General features: G+C 40.5%; 1 protein-coding gene across 20 annotated transcripts in view; it reads right to left on the bottom strand.

The window, feature by feature from the left end:
* The window catches only part of CLASP1 (cytoplasmic linker associated protein 1), a 248,553-nt gene that overhangs the window by 191,490 nt on the left and 37,057 nt on the right, over positions 1–20,006 (bottom strand). For all 20 annotated transcript variants that reach the window (XR_016280884.1, XM_089520292.1, XM_089520276.1 and 17 more), the window contains exon 2: positions 17,172–17,661. Coding sequence is in view for 19 of the 20 variants with exons in the window: in XM_089520292.1 (XP_089376418.1) it covers positions 17,172–17,366 (195 nt within the window). In the remaining variant the exon portion in view is untranslated. The remainder of the gene's footprint in view (positions 1–17,171; positions 17,662–20,006) is intronic.

Raw genomic sequence — 20,006 nt, 5'->3', positions numbered from 1 at the left:
TTTGCCAAGTAAAATCAATTGGGTGCATTTGAAGGTCATGCTAAGTCAGAGTTTTTTAAAAAAATTCTGAAGCAATGCCATGTGGAAGATGGAACTATACTGCTCTGTTGACCCAAGGGGGAGTAGAGTAAGGGGGTTATCTTATTAGGGATGACGCAGTGTGCTACTGCATGCTAATCATCCTGCCACAGATGAGATTGATTATACAAACACCATGAAGCAAGTGTGGTGTAGTGGTTTGAACACTGGAGCAAAGCTGGGACAAGCTGACACCTCCAAGTTCAAACACCCAGCTCTATGTAATACATCCCAGGTCAGCTCATTCATCCATAACCAGGCCATGGATGATGGTTCCTTTGCAGCTGACCCTCCTTATCAGCAGGGGTTCAAATCCCCCCTGCAGATATCAGAAAATGTGGGAGCTGAAGTCCCATTATCATCAAGGATGCTGATGTGCCAGTGGCTGTGCACATGCACTCCCAATGACAATAATGGGGCAGGGCCATCTGCAGATAGTCTGATCTGTGGATGGATTGCCTACCGATACAGAGGGCTGATTACAGACTGGCATCTAGCAGCAGCATCAAGAGGGGAATCTGGATCTTGAAGGATGGAAGATTGACTGAAATCTGGGATACATTTCAAATATCCATCTTGTATTTTCCTTACCTGGCATGTCCAGTCCCCAGCACCAGACCTCCCTCTGTCTGAGATTACATCAATGGAGGCAGCCCATTCTTCCCCATCCCCGAGAGTCACCCATGCGCGTGTACAGACAAAACAGACAAACATAAAGCAAACTGAAGGAAAGTATCACTGCTGATAGTAAGACATAGCAGTTACCATACCAAGCTCTCATCTGAGTAACCCTTGTTCTTCTCACACATCCTTGTCTCTCACCCATGGATTCTGGAGTTGGGCAACACAGAGCTAGCCCACACTCTCAATGTAGGACAGACTGTTACCAGGCCCTGCTTCTCACCCAAGGTCTGTTGTCCATCTTCAACTAAGAAGAGATGCCGCCCCTTGATCCCCTTTGCCCCATCAAAGGAGAAAACTTCTCCTTTGGTGTCGACCCCACAGGAGTCAACCTACCACTGGTGACCTATCCTTGTGCCTGGCTCTGCTTTGTATCTCCCCACCAGCTTGAGAGGTAAAGGTTCTTAAGAGGGAAGAGCAGATGGTCCCAGTAAGAAATCTGCCCTGGCCTGTTTACAGATACCCATGTTGGTTAGGTAGCAAACTGCTCCTGGGGGCAGAAGGCATGTTTTTGTTTTGGGCTTTGGGTTCTGGAGGTTTGAGGTTGGTTTTTGATGTTGGGTTTTGGTTTTAGGTGTTGGTTTTGTGGTTTTGTTTTGTTTGATTCATCAGATATAAATATATAAATGCCAAAGATGTCACAGAAGAGGTTGGTTCTAAAAGGCATTTTGGACTACTGGTGACCCTAAGGTGAATCTATCATGGGATTTTATTGGTGAAATTTGTTCAGAAGGGGTTTGTGTTTGCCTTAGAAGGCTAAGAAAGTAAAAGTTGCCCAATATCACCCATGGCTGAACAGGGATTTGAGCCCTGGACTCCAACGTCACAGTCCAATGTTCAAGCCACTACACCACACTGGCTCCCAAAACACTACAAAAAATGTAGTGTAGTGCAACCCTTTTAAAATATGTATCTATACATCTGATATTTTAACTCTCAAGACTGAAAAGTCAGGAAAATTAACAAAAGTAGCAGAATCAGAAAACCCAGAATCTATACAATAAACATTAAATATTTTAAAACATTCAAGTCTGCATCCTAAAGCACAACGAGACACAAATTTGGGATCAAATTGCCAGCCAATACAATTGCTTTTTAAGTGCTTATTGCACCCTGGTTCTATTAGCAGTTAGCATCTCCAGATAGTCCCTATATGCTCTGAAAGCCAGGTATAGACTCCACACCCGTAACCTATATATATATATATATATATATATATCATGCTGCGTGACAATAACACTATATATTTTTTATTAGAACTGTCCTCCTGAAAAGAGTTTTTCTTACTTCCTTTGATCTAGCATCAAAGATGCAAAGAACTTGAAACAGCATTTGTGATGCAAGCTATGTGAACAGTCTCTCCCAGCTGGAATTATAGGGCATTTTTCAGCACAGTAAACAAATGCTTATTTACTTTGCTTTTTACAATACCAAAAAAAAAAAAAAAAAAGGTTTATGGCATATTGAGGCCAGGAGTTTTATTATGACTCCTAGCTTTCAAAACCTGAATTTCCTTTTTTTCCATTATTTCTGAGAGATGGGAGAGCCAACGCCTCAGAGACAGAGCACATGCTTTTCATGCAGAAGGTCAAAGGTTCCATCTCTGGTGTCTCCAGTTAAAAAAGGAAAAGAAATCAGGTAGAAAATGGAGACACTGTGAGAGATCCCCTCTCTAGGCTGCTTATTTAGACATCAACCCTTGAGAGCTCCTGTCACTCACCTGGTCCCACAACCTCTAAACCACTCCTCCAGCACAAGCCTGAAGTTAGTTCTTATTCCCAGTTCCTTATTTGTGCATTTTTTTCAAAATATAGCTTAAATGCTGTACTGGAACAGGCATCTAAACCACAAATGTTGGCCATCCCAAGTCATACATCCCCAGAACAAAGAGATGCTCCTCTCTCAGATGACACTGATACCCCATCTGGACCAAAGCTCATGTGTGCACACACAGGGGCCTGCCAAGTGTGTCAGCCCAAAACAATAATACATATTTGGGCTATGCTAAATCATACATCCCATTAGTACCTGGGGCGTTAATATGACTACAATTCTGGTCAAGTAAATGTGGTTTATGTTCAGTTGGGGGTTACAATCACATGAGCACTTTCTCCAATAAATCCTTACAGGCAAAGATGTAAAATTAAACAACAAAGATTTATTCCATAACAAAAGATACAAACATCAAGCATATGAACTGACCCTGTTATTTATTCAATGTATCAGCCTTTGTAAAATCAATGATAACAAGAGTTCCCCTGGACTCAGCGCTTCTTTACCCCCTCAGCTCCCAACTAAGGCCATGTTTACACTGATAGGAAGACCCATCTTACTACTGGGGCTTCCAGGTCTGTGGGAAGGATGAGCTGTCTGCACAACCAGCACCCACAATGGCCCATACTGGCAGCACTATCCACACATTCCCCAGACAATAGCCATCCTATTGAGCATTGGTGCGCTGTACTGATAGTATTGAGGTTGTGCTTGTGCATTCAATCTGCATGTCTGCAAAAGGAATTGTGTTGTACTGATGGTATTGTCATGCCAATGTGCACTTGTGCACTCAATTTGCACATCTGCAAAAGGAATGGCATGAACCTGAAAGTGAAAGTACTATGGCTGGCAGCTGGAAGTTCCAGCTGGGAAGAGGTCAGTTTGTCAACCTGTCAACACTCCTCCCCCTGTCCTTGCACCAATGTGCAGTCCACATGCACAGGAGATTCTACAGAGTTTCCACCATAATCCAGAGCGAAAGAGGATTCTGTTTACTCCTGAGAATAGCCATGGAATGTGGATTTGGCCCTTGATCCACCTGTTTTGGCCCCGTGCATAATCTGAACAAGTCAGTGCAAGAATGGGGCTGGAAGGTTTCTTTTCCTCCATTAGGACTCCGTCTAAAATCTCTATTTTCATCTCATCCCTTGCTCTGTCTTCAACTTGCCCTTTGTGACCAACGTACAGTTAAATTCTCCTTTCATGTCCTTCTCCTTTTGTCATTCGAACTCTGCAGCATTAAAAGAGCTGTGACCAGCTGGGGCCACTCAGGCCACATAGGATAGTATCTTAACCACCTTCAAGGACATCACAGCTGAGAGCCTGAAGAACTGCTACTATCAGAGGAGGCTCTCAATCCCAATCTCTCAGGCCAGTATAACAGACACTCAGTACAACAGACAATCATGTGCTACTGGACAAGTAGTGCAATGCTGAAAAAATAGGGAAAGGCTGTATCTTAGCCTACAGAAAATCCTTCATTCTGTCTCTGGCATCATAATGTGAAATCCTGTCTGAAACCCTCAGATAGCCACTGAATGGCACCATCAACAATCCCTAGCTACACAGACCAAAGCTTTGACTCATTATAAGGCAGATATCTATATTCTCTCATTCACAAGTTATCGGGTTACTACTGTAAAGTTACTCTTCAATGCCACAGATTTTGTGTTTGGGGGTATCTGTATGTGCCTTCAAACTGCCTGTCTACTTATGGCAGCCCCATAATTTTCAGACAGTTTTCTTACTCAGAGGTGTTTTTGCTAGTTCCTTCCTCTGAAATGCAGCCTACACCACATGGAACTGATTGGTGGTATGCCATCCAAGTGCTAAGCAGGACTGACACTGTTTAGCTTCCAAGATCAGACAGGATCTGTGGCTTTTAGAAAATTTTCACTTGTTCAACAAACTTTGGATGAAGGACCAGTTTACCACCACCACCATCATCTAGTGAACAAGAAGAGAAAGGCAGTGAGGATCATGTGGAATACCAACTTGCTTGTCAAAATTTCACTGTGATAAGAACCAGATTCAATTAATCATCAACATCCTATAGTCAATCACAGGCAGTTACCCATCAAGATACAAACCATGACTAGATAGACTGATTTTGATTCTCTGTTCTTTTAGAAAACATCTCCTTATCTTGCTGGATTCTTAGACACTAGTCATCCAACGAAGAAAGCCAAGTACTCTATACTCAATACTGATTCAGCTCACAGACTGAACATTCATAAACATATAAACGCATTGCAAAGTTATAAAATATTAACAATTTCTCTCTCTCTCTCTCTCTCTCTCTCATTCTCTCTCTCTCACACACACACAGAGAGAGAAAGAGAGAGAGAGAGACTGAGACTTTTTATACTGGTCTTTTGATGCAAGTTTAAAATTAATACAGGTTTCACTCAGAGGTGTGCCACACCTGATGCTCATTTATTCTCAGTATATAAATTGTAGTAGGAAAAAGAGAACGCAGAAGGGATTGGAACAAAGCACAAGAAAAAACAGAAGACCTGTATTTTTGTTATAACAGCTGGAAACATTTCATTCTTATACAGATTTTTTTTAGAGCAAACAAAAACAGGTGTGAGAGACCTCCAGGGCTTACTCCAGAATTCTTAATGTAACAGTTTAGACAAAAATCACAGTATACTGTATACTAAGTTGAGGCTGACAGTTTTTCACAATGTTCTTCAAAATTTCAATTTAACTACGACCAAGAAAAGTCACATCAAGAATGTATTTGTTGCCTGGCCACATGAAAAGCAATTGCTGTGATGGTCTGAAACAGTATTTCATGTTATGTTTTCAAAAATAATTGTCAACTATAATCTAAAGCATCCTTGTAGACAGCACAAGTAGAGAGAAAACTGAATGAAAGTTAACATTTATGTAGCTATAAATCTGGATAGATTCTAGAACTATTATTCCAAGTTAGCAAGAGAACTACTAAAGATTGCAGCCATAACTCCAAACAGGATGAATGGGTGTTGGAAAGGAAGAAGGTCAGGAATGCCTTTCCTGTCATTAAAGAGTCAGGAACTGCAATGAACAAGAGGACAGAGGTGAGATTATTTAGGATGGGCTGGTATCACACACAACAAATTTAAAACAAACAAGATTTAAAATTGCTAGAAAACTCAAAGCATGAAAAGAACCTAAAATACTGGTGGCAGGAGGGGGATTTCTTAAAATGTGGCACCCAGAACTGAATGTATTATTTCAGAGGAGGCCTGAGCAGCGCAGAACATAAGGGAACTATTACTTCCCTTGACTTGGAAACTAAGGCTAAGATAGCATGCAGCATTACTCTGCTAGCTCATGTTCATCTTATGATCAACAATCATCTCAAGGTCCTTTTCACATATACTATTGCTGAGACAAATATCATCCATCCTATACCAGTGAATTTGATATTTGTGCACTAAATGTATAATTTTGCATTATTCTTTGATGAATTTTCATTTTATTAAAACAGTTTTCTAATTTATCAAGGTCCTTTTTCATTCTGTTCCTATCCTCCAAAGTGCTAGCTACTCCTTCCCAGACTCATATTATTCACAAATTTGATAAGGATTCCCCATCATTTAAATCGGTGATTAAAAAAAATAGCAAAGAGTGTTGGCCACAGAACAGAACTCTTTGGCTCCCCAGTTGAGATCTCCTTCCAATTTGAAGCACAGCCACTGATCACAACTTTTTGAACATGTTCTTCCAGCCAATTATGGATCTATCTGATGGTATTTCCATCTATTCCATATTTACTCAGTTTGCTAATCAAAATATCACCTTATTAAATGCTTTGCTAAAATCCAAATTAATGACACCCACAGCAGTCCCGCCGTCTACTAAACTAGTGACCCAATTAAAAATAAAATAAGGTTAGTTTGGTAGGATTTGTTCTTGACAAACCCATGCTGGCTCCATCACTGCACTGTCCTCAAGGTACTAATGTACAGAAACTCCGGTATACTCCACTGTAATATTTTTCCTGGTATTGAGGTCAGGCTGACTAGCCTGTAATTTCACGGATCTTATTTGCCTTTTTTGGAAAAATAAGGGACAATGTGTCCTCTCCTCTGGCACCTCATTCTCTAAGATTTCTAAAAAAGGATGGCAAATGGTTCTGCAAGTATGTGAGCAAGATCCTTCAATACTCTGGGATGACTTTCATTTCGGCTTGAAGGTCGTGGCATGGCGTCCACATAATGCACATCCCGATTCCGCTCCCAGGGCAGCGTGCTCCTCTGGTGTGTGTCCATACGACGGAGCACCAACGGAGCGTCATAAAGCCGCAGCACAGCAGCTATCACACCCTTTGCAGGACGCAAAAAGGAGCTGCTATTCTTAGAAATAAGAGTATAAAATTCTAATATACTGATTGTATTGTCTTATAAAATCCATCACAAAGGTGTGATATAGTATGTGGCACCAGGGTTCTTCGGAACTTTATCACATCCTAGATCACACAAAAGCTTAACAACTTTCAGAGACCCAGAACATCAAGAAGGTGTACTTGTGCCTTATGAATTAATTAAGCAGATAGAAACACCATCCTTCTAAGATCAAACTGAGGCTGTATCCAGAAAACAAACTTAAATGTTTTTTAACCACTGAACAGTCATGGATTCCCACATATCCTAATATGACAAGGTGCTGCAAATCACCTAATACAAATTCTTGGCTCATTCACCAAACTACAGTTTCCAGATCTCTGTTTTCCTTCCAAACAAGTCCAGCTGTAGATATGTTCCCTGGCAAGCACTGAATCAGCCCCTTTGCCACACAAGGCTAACTTTCAATCCTGTTATAAATATTATCTGGCCTAATAAAATATTAGTTTCACTTGCCCTGTACTGCTCTCATCCTGTAGGAGCCAGTGTGGCATAGTGGCTTGAAGACTGGACTATGAGTCTGGAGAGTAGGGTTCAAATCTCCACTCAGCCATGGAAACTATTGGATTACCTTGGGCAAGTCATATGCTCTCAGACTCAGAGAAGGGAAAATGCAAAAATCCTCTGAACAAATCTTGTCAAGAAAACCCCATGATAGATTCAACTCAGGATCGCCATAAGTCAGAAACAACTTGAAGGCTCACAACCACAACAAGAAGAAAAGGATCTCCTAATTTTGTCTTCTGTTGTAGAGATAGTTGAAATTTACCATTAAAAGGTGCAGTCAGTCCTCATCCACGGATTCTTTACTCATGGATCCAACCATCCACAGCTTGAAAATATTTTTTTTAAATATAATTTAAATAGAATATATTTTAAAATACAAATTCCAAAAAGTAAACCTTGATTTTATTGTTTTCTGTAAGGGACACCATTTTAGTACGCCACTGTATATAATGGGACTTGAACATCCATGGATTTTGGTGTCCACGAGGGGGCCTGGAACCAACTACAATACCAAGGGCCCACTCTATTTCTGCCTTAATGTAAACAGGAAGATCTTTATATTGTTATTGTTGTGTGCCTTCAAGTCGTTAATGACTTATGGAGACTCTAACACCTATTGTGGAGTTTTCTGGGAAAGATTTGTACAGAGGAGGTTTGCCATTGCCTTCCCCTAAGGCTAAGAGCATATGACTTCCCCAGGGTCACCCAGTGAGTTTCATGGCTGAGCTGGGAATGGAGCCCTAGTCTCTAGAGTTGTACTCCAATATTCAAATCGCTACACCATGCTGGCTTTCTGAAGAACCATAATCAGCCATAAAAATACAACAGATTGGCTACAAATCATGGCAGATAGCCTGAACATTTTAAAAGAATTTTGAACCTGCCATTCCATCTCTGCTCCTTTAAGATGTTGCCTGACAAATGTCTTGAGGGCCATTCCATATTCAGGGCACAATCACTAAAAACACCAGCTTCCTTATAATAATCAGACTAACATCAGATAGCAGGTATACTAGAAGGAATGTAACCATGAAGAACCAGGAGTACAGGAAGACCTGATTCCATCAGCATAGACAGGCAAAGAAATTATAGTCATTGTTACAGTCTGTAAACCATCTGGATTCTTCTTAACCACTCCCCAGTACGGCAGCAACATCTCATCTTAGAAAAAAAAATAGCCAGAAAAGATGAAAGAAAATGTCACAGCTTTCAAGAGAACTTTGTATTGGGGTGCTCAGCTTCTTTAATTGTGCTTTGAAGAAACTGAGCACCACAATACAAAATTCTCTAGTTACAAATAGATGAGAATTTTTTCCCAGTTCATTTCCCAGGAGAATTCACCAAACTTTGAATGTAGGAGATGATGAAGCTGACAGATTTTGCCCATCTCTACAGATAACCAACCAACTATATCACAAGAAAGCATTTCAGGCAATGAAGACAGCAGGTAAAAGAATGTATTCAAATTAAGAATTGCAGCGCCAACAGAAAATTAATAGAATACTTTTATAACAGTTTGGATGCCAAAGAAAAAAAGAGTAAGGAGTAATTATTTTGTCTTTTCACACAAGCACAACAGCACTCAAAACGTGTACACAAAATTCATATAGCTGATTCCATTCCCCATCCCCTAAAACCAGTATAATCAACTATGCATCTTAAGCATATTTACATGAAGATTTCCCAATGAAATCAATGGGGTTGTTTTTCTCCTAAATAGATAAGGTTAGGATTGGACAATAACCTTTCCTGTTCATGGCTTTCAATTGACTGAGTGCAAGAGAACTATGTAAAATAATTTAGGATTAATTTTAGTGCTTCAGTTCACAGGCTTTCTCATCCTAAAAACGTGGGACAGGTAACAACCATTTGTTATTGCTGCGTTTTCTCCTAAATAGATAAGGTCAGGATTGAGCAATAGCCTTTCCTGTTCATGGCCTTCAGTTGACTGAGTGCAAGAGAACTATGTAAAATTATTTAGGATTAATTTCAGTGCTTCAGTTCATAGGCTTTCTCACCCTAAAAATGTGCGCCTTCAAGTCATTTCCAACTTATGGCAATCCATAAGTGTGTTTACATGGCTAAGCCAGGATTCAAACCCTGGTTTCCAGAGTCATAGCCCAACACTGAAACCACTAATACCTCACTGGAAAGAATTTTAAAAACTAAAAAAAAAACTAAAGCAGCCCCAAGATATTAAGATCTAGTCAAATACGACCATAGAGATTCTCAGAGATAATCAATGGATAATAACTAAGAAGGATAAGTAACACATTGTAAACACATTGTACATTTTAAGCCAGTAGCTCAAAATTAATTCATAGCCATCAGAATACTCATTTTATTGTCACATGATATGCAATATAGCAGACACACCTCAAAATCACAATACTGAGCTAGACAAACCAGTGGCTATGAAAGGCTATGTTTATACTCTCACCCTTGTATCCATTATTTTTGAGTACTCCAAACAGGTACTCAATTTCATAGAAAAACTGTAGTGGTGATGATTATGTCAGTTCCAAAAACCTCACAGACAAGTTTGGTATTGTGAGGCAGTATCATTACACTTATCCACTAAGTGCATCTTGTCTGGCCATTGCACAAAACAAACTCAAATCTCACAATTATGTATTGATGGCAAGATTTCCCAAGTAATTATATCAGCTTTGGACAAAATGAAAACAAACCGGAGCATTTAGGGATACCAAAGGAAAATAAATATTGTGAAAACATCCAGCCCCAGCTGAAATCCAGCTGAGTTACCCCTTCCATTGTGGAGAATGACCTCTGTGAACAAGCCTTCAAAACCACCACCCATGGCGCCAACATTTCCAGAATTACTACCACTGCTATTGCTAGGTTTTCTACTTTTATTTATCACAGAAACATAGAATTGGAAAAGACGTCAAGGGTCAGTCACACCAACTCCCTGCCATGTAGGCACACACAATGAAAACACTCCTGACAAATGGCCATCCAACCTTTCTTTAAAAACTTCCAAAGAAGGATACTCCACCACACTATGAGACATACATATTTCATTGTCAAACAGCTCTTACCATCAATAGGTTCTTCCTAATGTTTAGATTAAATCTTTTCTTCCTGTACATACTTTGAATCTGTGCCCTAGTTTCTGGAGCTGCAGAAAACTAGCTTGCTTCATCCTCAATATGACATCCCTTCAAATATGTATACAGGGTTATCATATCACCTCTTAACCTCCAGGTTAAAGATACCCAGCTCCCTAAGACTCTCCTCAAAGCATATGAATTCCAGATGAACCTTCACCACTTTGGTTACCCTCCTCTGGACACACTCCAGCTTATCCACATCCTTCCTGAATTGTGGTGTCCAGAAATGGACACAATATTCCAGGTGAAGTCTGAGCAAAGCAGAATAGAGTAGAACTATTTCTTCACAGAGTGGTATTGATACTCTGCCTTCTTCCCAAAATTAAGAATCAAGGTGGCTTACAAATTAAAACAAGTAAAATAAACATGTCTTGCACCCATCATGGTTCTTAAAAGATAGGATAAAATGTTGCACATAGGTATTTTGTTCTTCACAAAGCTTTAATGCCCAATTAAACACAGCAAACAAGGGTCACATTTTTGGTTCAAAGGCTTCTACACAAGGTCTCTCTCTTTTCTCCATGTCCTTCCCTCCAAAGTACATGGTCTCCAAGTTGGAATTTCATAACATGTTTGGCAAGATGCAAGGAAGAGCTGAAAGATACCCTTGTTTGGTCGGCTCATTATTAAAAGCATGCTTTTCTGAAGGCTACTCTATTATGCATATTTGAAAGCTACCAAACGTTAATATTCTCACCCTGACTCTGCCTGAAACCCACTCCTTGTTGTAAGCAACCATGGAAATGCAGCCTTGGCCTTTTATGTGCTGTGTTTGCCACAAAGTAAAAGTACAGCAGAAAGGCCAACTTTCTATCATAACTCAATGAGGGGGTTTCGGACATTATTAATTAATGCTGACGCTGCACAGCTGTTGTAGCTCTGCACGGCTGGCTTCTACCCACCCTGTGGCACTCCTCATACTGGCAATGCCAACAGAACCACAGAAAGGTCAAGTTACTGGATATTATACCCCTTGTAAAGCAACAGGCAGGGGGGGGGGGAACCACAACAGCAACAAAGGGGAAAGGGTGTGAGGAAGACACAGAAGTCAACTGGATAGAAAGCAAAATCGTGCACAAATGAAATATGGACCAAGGTGGCAAGCATCTGCACCTGAACCAAGAAGGTCAAGTTGACAAGTCTAATATACCCCTTATAGCTTGCTGTTATTGTTGTGCCTTCATGGAATCATAGAGTAGGACGAGACCACAAGGGCCATCCAGTGCAACCCCATGCCATGCAGGAACTAACAATCAAAGCATCCCTAGCCATCCAGCTTCTGTTCTAAGACCTCCAAAGAAAGAGACTCCATTACTCTCCAAGGGAGTGTGTTCCACTGTTGAACAGCTCTCACTGCCAGGAAGTTCCTCCTAATGTTGAGGTGGAATCTCTTTTCCTGGAGCTTGCATCCATTGTTCCAGGTCCTATTCTCTGGAGCAGCAAAAACATGCTTGCTCCTCCTCAATATGACATCCCTTCAAATATTTCAACAAGGCTATCATATCACCTCTTAACCTACTCTTCTCCAGGGTAAACATCCCCAGCTACCTAGGTCGTTCCTCATAGGACATAGTTTCCAGACCCTTCACCGTTTTACTCGCCCTCCTTTAGATATGCTCCAGCTTCTCAACATCCCAGCATTCAAGTCATTTCCAGCTTACGGTGACCATAAGGTGAACCTATCAAGGGGTTTTCTCTGCAAGATTTTTTCAGAGATTTTTCTTCCTAGGTATCTCTGGTTCCTCCAGCATGACTCTATGGCCAACATCCACCAGAAGTTGTGCTGGAGGACCTAGAGGTGTCCTCTCAGGTAAAAACAAATAATGTTTTTGTTATTTGTGGTTTTTCCACTTTCACAGGAGTCCTGTGTGCCTAACCCTAGCAAATGCAGAGGACCCACTGTACTATAATTGCATAGTGTGAGTAGGCCCCTTCATTGCCTTGTACAGGTACACTTCTTGCCCCATGGCCCTCTATCGCTCTTAGCTCCCATTCTTTTGCCTCTGTTTCTGCTCCCTGTTTTCCCAAATATTTTGAAGGAAGGAAGGAAGGAAGGAAGGAAGGAAGGAAGGAAGGAAGGAAGGAACCAGAATATGCAAACAGAGCACATTTATCCATATGTACATAAATTTACATAATATTTTTTTCTAAAGGAAGATTTGGGATTTTCTTGTCATCAAGTCTGTGCAAGTTTGTTTATACCTTTTAAAGCTGGCAGTAGAAAATTTAGGTCAGGAACCCCTGCAGAAGACACAGCAAATGCAAATCACACCAGTATATTTGTGCTAAATGCAGACACATAAAATGAAAAGGCTGTGTTGACAACTTTAGAGAGGTGTTACTTTACAGGCCTCAATACACAGTGAAATAGTATAGGTAAAAGGATAAGAATGTTTATTAATTTCTTCCTATCAACTTGTCTGTCTGATCACAATTATTTTTCATTTCTATTCAGGAGAATAATGACAGTGAGCTACACGAATTACCTTAACTCTCTGACACATGTCAGTGGTGGAAACCTGTATTTCTACTGTGCATTTTGTTTGACATATTTTTAGGCAAGACAATAGTCACACATGCACTGAAGCAGACACTCCACTGCCTTATTATGGCTCTGGTATCTGACTCAAAAATGACTTGGTACTACAGGTTTAATCTTCTGTATCCAAAATACTTGGGACCAGAAGTGTTTTGGATTGCAAAATTTTTCAGATTTTGGAATATTTGCATATATATTGAGCTATCTTGGAGATGGGACCCAAGCATAAATTCATTTATGTTGCATATGCACATTATACAGATAGCCTGAAGGTAATTTTATACAATATTTTAAATAATTTTGTGCATGAAACAAAGTTTGTGTACAGTGAGCCATGAAAAACCAAAGGTGCCACTATCTCAGCCACTCATGAAAAAAGTTTTGAGTTTTAGAAGATTTTGGATTTTGGAATTCTGAATAAGGGATACTAAACCCATAATAGCAGTAGACCTGTTGTCAAAGTTGTTTTCAAGTGAATTAATGAACTAACATTATGTAATTTAAATTGCCAGATATGTAGATTAGGTCAGTGCTACTCCATGGGTATAGTTACACAGTAGAGGGTCAAAATTGGGTAATTGCCCTCCATAGGAATTCTGAGCCCAACCATGAATTTTTCCTTCCATCTCCAAATTTCCAGCATTGCAAAAACTTAAAATTCCACATTTAAAAGTAGTTTAGGCATCTAAACAAAAGGGGTAGGCAGAAATACCAAAGCAAACACAGTAAATAAAACTTCCAGGTGTGTATAATATTCAGTGTCTCATTCTGCAATTCTAGAAATTTGAAAAATGTCCACGGGAAATTGAAAGAAAAATTAATTGGGGGGGGGGGGTAGAATTCACATGGCAAGCCCAATACCCTCATTTTGTCTTCCCATGCTATTCAAAGTGGTGGTGCCTTTTTTTATACTGTGGGACAAACAGAGATCACCTAGCATCCTTTTATACTTCGTTCAACAGCAATAGCCAGTTTCTGTTCAAACTGTGCCTTGGCTCAAGAAAGTCACCCTTTCTCATCCTCATAACGTAGCATGCTATTTAACAAAGTTTTATCCAAATAACTCATTTCACATTAGCGTTCCTGCTCATTTGGTTCTGTTGACCCTGAATTTCAAGCAGACAAAAAACATAACTCAGAAAGCGAGTATGCTTCTCTGTACAAGTAATTTTAATGGATACCCCCACTTTAAACTAAGCTCAAGCCATCTGTTCCACCCCTCAACTAGAAAAGGCAAAACAAACCTCCAGCATCTCAGAGTAATAAATAATACAGATGTTAAGTTGCTTGTGTGTACTGTGTATTGTGTTGCTTGTCTCTGTATTTCCTCCACTGTGAGCTTTGGTGACACCTCATTTTACAGACAAAGAACAAGACCAGCATCAGGGTATAGTTAGTGGTGTGTGACTGTGTCTGTGTGCAGATTTTCCCCAGGTACTTGATCCTGACTCTCCCATAAGGCCTCTGCATTCCTATGTTACCAAAGGGTAATGGGATGAGAGTACAAGGAAGCAGCAATCACTGCTCTTTCACAAAACATCCTTAGCAAATAAAGACAGAGTTGCATTCTGTGTGCACTGTACAACATTACTGTAGCACAATGTAGCAAGCTGTACCTGTCAGTAAAGCAACCCTGATCTGACTGTGTTGTCGTTGAAAGAGAGACTGGAAAGATGAAGTATACATTTTACCAAACTGCAAGAAGAGGCAAAGGGCAGGCACAGGGGTGGTGAAGGTTTGGTTCTCTGGATAAGGCTGGACTGCAATTCCTATCATCTCTAGCCAGCACAGGCAGCAGTGACAACGCTGCTGTCCTATAGCTGTGGGAGGGCCCCAACTACATCCCTGGGCTAGGATATGTGGATCATGGGAAGCTAGTAAAATGACAGAGCCAGTGAACAAACACAAGAGGTAATGAAAAATAAATAAAATATTAAGAGGAACAATTTTTGAATCCTGAACAGTTCATTCAGTTCATTATTTGTGTCCTGCCTTACTACAGAAGAATCCAAAGTGACTATAAACAGCAGATATAATTTACACACACCCACACACACACACACAAAATCATGTTACAAACAATACAAATTTTAGTCTGTGGTACAGTCAGCACTCTGTATCTTCAGATTCTTTATCCATAGATTCAAGCATCCATGGTTTGAAAGTACATTAAAAATATAGAAATTGCAAAAAAAGCAAACCTTTATTTTGATATTTACCAAGACTTGAGCATCCATGGATTTTGGTATCCACAAAGGATCCTGGAACCAAACTCCAGAGGATATCAAGTGGTTGTACAGTAGTTCTAATGACCACTGTACAACGAAGTTCTGGGCAACTCAAAATACTATTTTTTTTAAAAAAAAATCTTTGTATCTTTGCAGCTGCTCGTGAAGGTCTTTAAGCAGAGGCTGGATGGCCATCTGTCAGGGATGCTTTGATTGTGAGTTCCTGCATGGCAGGGGGTTGGACAGGATGGCCCTTGTGGTCTCTTTCAATTCTATGATTCTATGTAGAGGACAGTACGGGAGGAAAGCTTGCACCACAGTGGCATCAGAAAGGTCACATGGAAAGTTCTGGTACACTTTGAAGAGGAGAGCTGGAAATGACTCAGGGCTGAAGTTTCAAGGAACAACTCCATGTTCCTTGTAAAATGATGTCCAGCTGTAGTTGCCAGGTTCTTCAGACACCAACATGGGACAGCTCTCTTTCTAATGCCCAGTATACATTGAGGTAGGTCTCTCTAAAGCTCACTCAAGTCTCAAGTGAGGAGGACATCTTGGAGAAAGCCCATGCTCCCATGAGATTAGGGATCTCACAGGAGCCTGGGACCTTGCAAGATGTCCTCCTCTCAAAAGACTTGAGGTGAATCTTATATAGGTCTGCCTCACATACTCCTCCCTTAGTCTTCTATATTGCTGAGCAAAGATACCACACACTTGCAACAGATGGACCCCACAGCATATGGTACACAGCTGGATGGCTTTCAGCTCTACAAGCAACTGAGGAAGTAGCAAGTGAAGCATGATTTGGAGGTGTTGTGCCTCACTGGCTGGGGATGATAAGAGCAGCACTATGTCATCCAAGATCCTGGCAGGTGCCCTCCTCCAACATTTACTAGGTAATGCTATTTTGTGTCTGTTATATGTCTTCAAGTTTCCTGTTGATCTATAGCTACCCTATGAATGTCATAAGGTTTTCTTAGGAATACTGTTTTGTCAGTTCCTGCCTCCAGCATCTGGTATTCCATGGACATTACACATCCAGGTTGTAACAAAGGCTGACCCTGCTTAGCTTCCAAGATCAGACAGGATCTGGTGCCTTTAGGGCATTTAGGCCTAATCCTATTTTGCTGTGTAGCAAATGCTTTTGAATTGGTCTGTAAACAGCATGACTGGTGGCTACTCTCAACTACTCAAGGAATACAGGATTTGGGATGTCCCATCAGACCCCAATACCGGACTTAGTTTCAAGTCCTCAAATGCAGGATGTCCTGTACAAAACTGGACATGTGGGAACCCATATTTTGCCCCGGTACACAGCCTTCTTAACAAAAATAGACTCCTTTCAAGTCCAATTTTACAGAAATATTATTGTGACAAGTTATAGTTAAGGAAGACCAAAAAGACACTGACTGTTAATTTGATTAGGGGGCAGGATATCCCACCCTTCTGAAGATATCCTACTTCCCTAAAACCAATGCTGCCATACACTGGTATTTGTACTGGTATATGTATTTGGGCAAATATCACAAACAGTAAGCAAGAAAGAACACTGCTCCACCCTTGCAATGTTGCCATTCCTATTTTCATTTTCACCAGCAAAGAGCTAAGCTTTTCATTTTAATCTCTTAAATTCTATCAAGAATATATGCATACATTTTTGTGAAATGTCACAAAATGATACTACTGATCACTAAGAAACACACAGGATCAGCAGGATTTGCAAGCTAATAAAACGAAGAGGCGCCTGTTCTGTAACTGATTAAGAAGCCTGTGCAAAGCAACCAGAGTTGAAACCATGGTTGAACTCAGCCATCTCACCTTTGCAAATCAATCTTACCTTATAATTACTGGAATTTACCCAGGAGGTAGCAAGACCATCAACCATTTTATCCAGCATGGTCTGATCATGTTCAAGATCAGCAGATTTCTGTTTATCTGAGAAATAGTCTATTAGTTCTTGGCCAACCTGAAGTCTCTTTCCAACATCCTTTTGCAGAACCTGAACCAAACAATACTCCATTGTGGGCTCCATGATATGCTAGAAGAATAGCACAGGCAATGAGAAAGCTAGAGGGCAGCAAGTTTGAACAGTCCTGCTGGAGATGTATCCTCTAGGTCGCCTCTTTGTTTGATGAAGGTTACCAAGGGCCTGGATTTCAAAGACGTGATTCTGGGAATGGCAACAATGCACCATGTGTGTCTGAAGAGCAGCTGGCAGGTTATTAAAAGTTCAATTTAAATAACTAGTAATAGATAAATAAAGCAGAGAGCGGACCAGCCGGGCTGTATAACCAGGTCTCCAATGCTTCCGGATTCAACAGTCCATCCTGGGAGGCAAAAAATCAAGAGACAAAGGTTAGAAACAAAACTAAGAAGCAAAATCTCAAACAGCATAAAAGCGTAAGTCAAAACGCTTGACATTTCCACACTTTGTTTTTTTAAAGTAACTTTTCTCTATCATCTCCTTTCAATTAGTTCTAATGGGGATCAAGTAAATTTGACTCTGCAAATGGGCCATAAAAAGTTGATAATCCTCCCTTCTCATGTCTTCTGTGGTCTTCTACAAAGACAAAGAGCTAACTCTGTTACATGGGGTGTCAATTGCTATGAAAAACACTAGAATTTCAATTTTAAAAATTAATTTTTATTTATTTATTTATTTATTGCATACAACTCCTGAAAGTCGTCAGCTAGCAAGATCATTGGCCATGCTGACTGGGGGACTGTGAGTGTTGTAGTCTAAAATGTAACATTCCCTGGGTCTGAAAACACGTATTAACCACCCCTGAATTTATTCTACAAGAAAATACAAGTGGCAATTGAAATCTAATATGGATTTCTAACAGTCCACTTTCTACAGTGCTTGTTTACCACAGGACCTGTTTGTCCCCATTAGAAGTTTCTCAAAGAAAGAGAAAGGAGTGTGGGGAAAGCACTGGAAGAAGATTCCTCTGGTTGTATTTGTGAGTCTCTCAAGTGACAGCAAGGTTTTTATACTGGCCTAGGACTTTATCCTTTTAAGAGAAAGTAAGTTTGCATAACTATATTGTGAGCCTTGAAACCAGCATCATGTTTAGAATGTGATTAAACTAACAGTTGCCTTATGATCAGCAAGCCAACCTGGTGTAGTGGTCTGGGTGTTGGAGTAGGACACTAGGAGACTAGGGTTTGAAGCTCAGCCATGGAAACCTACTGGGTGACCTTGGGCAAGTCTCATTCTCTCAGCTTCAAAGGAAGGCAAAGGCAAACCACCTCTGGACAAATCATATCAAGAAAACCCTCTACTAGGATTGCCTCAGGGTCATCATAAGAAATGAAATACTTGAAAGCACACAACAACAACAATATGGTCACAAGTAGTCCAGAATGCTACCTGTACCTAGGATGCATATAACATAACTTTATTCATATATGAACTGCATCTGTGAAGTCACAATTGGAATGCATGAACTGAAATCCTGTGTAGGCTTACTCAAAAGTAAGCCCCACTAACACCAATAAAATGTATTATCAGGTGACTGGAACTCTGAATTTTTTGCCAAAGATATTGGTCCCATATATTGCCTAAACCTCCTAGGTTGAGAATTTGGAATCCTAAGAGTCTCACCTGAAGGGAAAAGGGAACATCCACAGCCAGACATCTGTTTCTAAAGCAAACAGATACTGTACCTAAAGGTACTTTTTCTTATGATTCCAAATTACCTAAAAGTTTGGAATCTATAACTAAAACAAATACAGTCACCCCTTGGAACCCGCAGGGGATCTGTTCCAGACCTCCCCCCCACCCGCGAGGCTTGAATGGGGTACATGCATGTGGGACACATGCCATGGGTGTGCACCCCATTGAGATTAATGGCGGTTGCCCCTCCACGGATTTTCAAGTCCACAGATTTCAAGTCTGTGGACTTGGAGGGGCAACCGTACACACACACACACACGCACACGCACACACACAACTGTATTGCTTAGATGAAGACCAAAAGCCACGCAGCTGTGCCTGTTAGAACAATGGGTGCAGACTGTCCAACAGAGCCTAACCAAATCAGGAAAAACTTTGAACAAGCTTTCTCAGTAAGGGTAGGCATGGCAGTCATCCAAGGCATGCTTGCCTACTCATCTAAGTCAGTAGAACTAACATCAAAATAAGCAGCATTTAGGTACAGAGTGCAAGAGGCAAATACAACGAGTTTGCTTTGCCATTTCTTTCTCTCATTTACCCAGAAGAAAAGAGGAAACAGTCAAATCACATGATAGTATATGAGATCCGCCAACTAACATCTTTTGAGGCCTTTAAGAAGGCAATAAAAACAGATCTCTTCTGGCGGGCCTTCCCAAATTGATCCCCTAATTTCACTCTCTGCATGCCTAAATTGTTTCTCTTCAGACCAATTTGAATACTTTTGATATTACTGTTTTCTCTTTTTATATACTGTTACCTGCCTTGATCCAACACAGGGAAAGGCGGGTTATAAATAAATACTATTATTATTATTAGTATACATTCCCTGGTGAACCAAAGGGATAGACTTTTGAGAGAAAGATGGCAGTGACAGCCAACATGATACAATAGTGGAAACAGTTTGAAGGCAGTGGTGAGCCATTATGGTGAGTCTGGGAGCCTATTTCCTGCTCCCAAGCCCTTAAATAATATAATAATAATAATAATAATAAT

Source organism: Sceloporus occidentalis, unplaced genomic scaffold (assembly GCF_023333645.1).
Source record: "Sceloporus occidentalis isolate IW3139 unplaced genomic scaffold, rSceOcc1.0.p SCAF_4, whole genome shotgun sequence".
NCBI classification, from domain to species: domain Eukaryota; kingdom Metazoa; phylum Chordata; class Lepidosauria; order Squamata; family Phrynosomatidae; genus Sceloporus; species Sceloporus occidentalis.
Note: the sequence above shows the minus strand (reverse complement) of the source record. Positions and strands in the feature narration are given on the sequence as shown.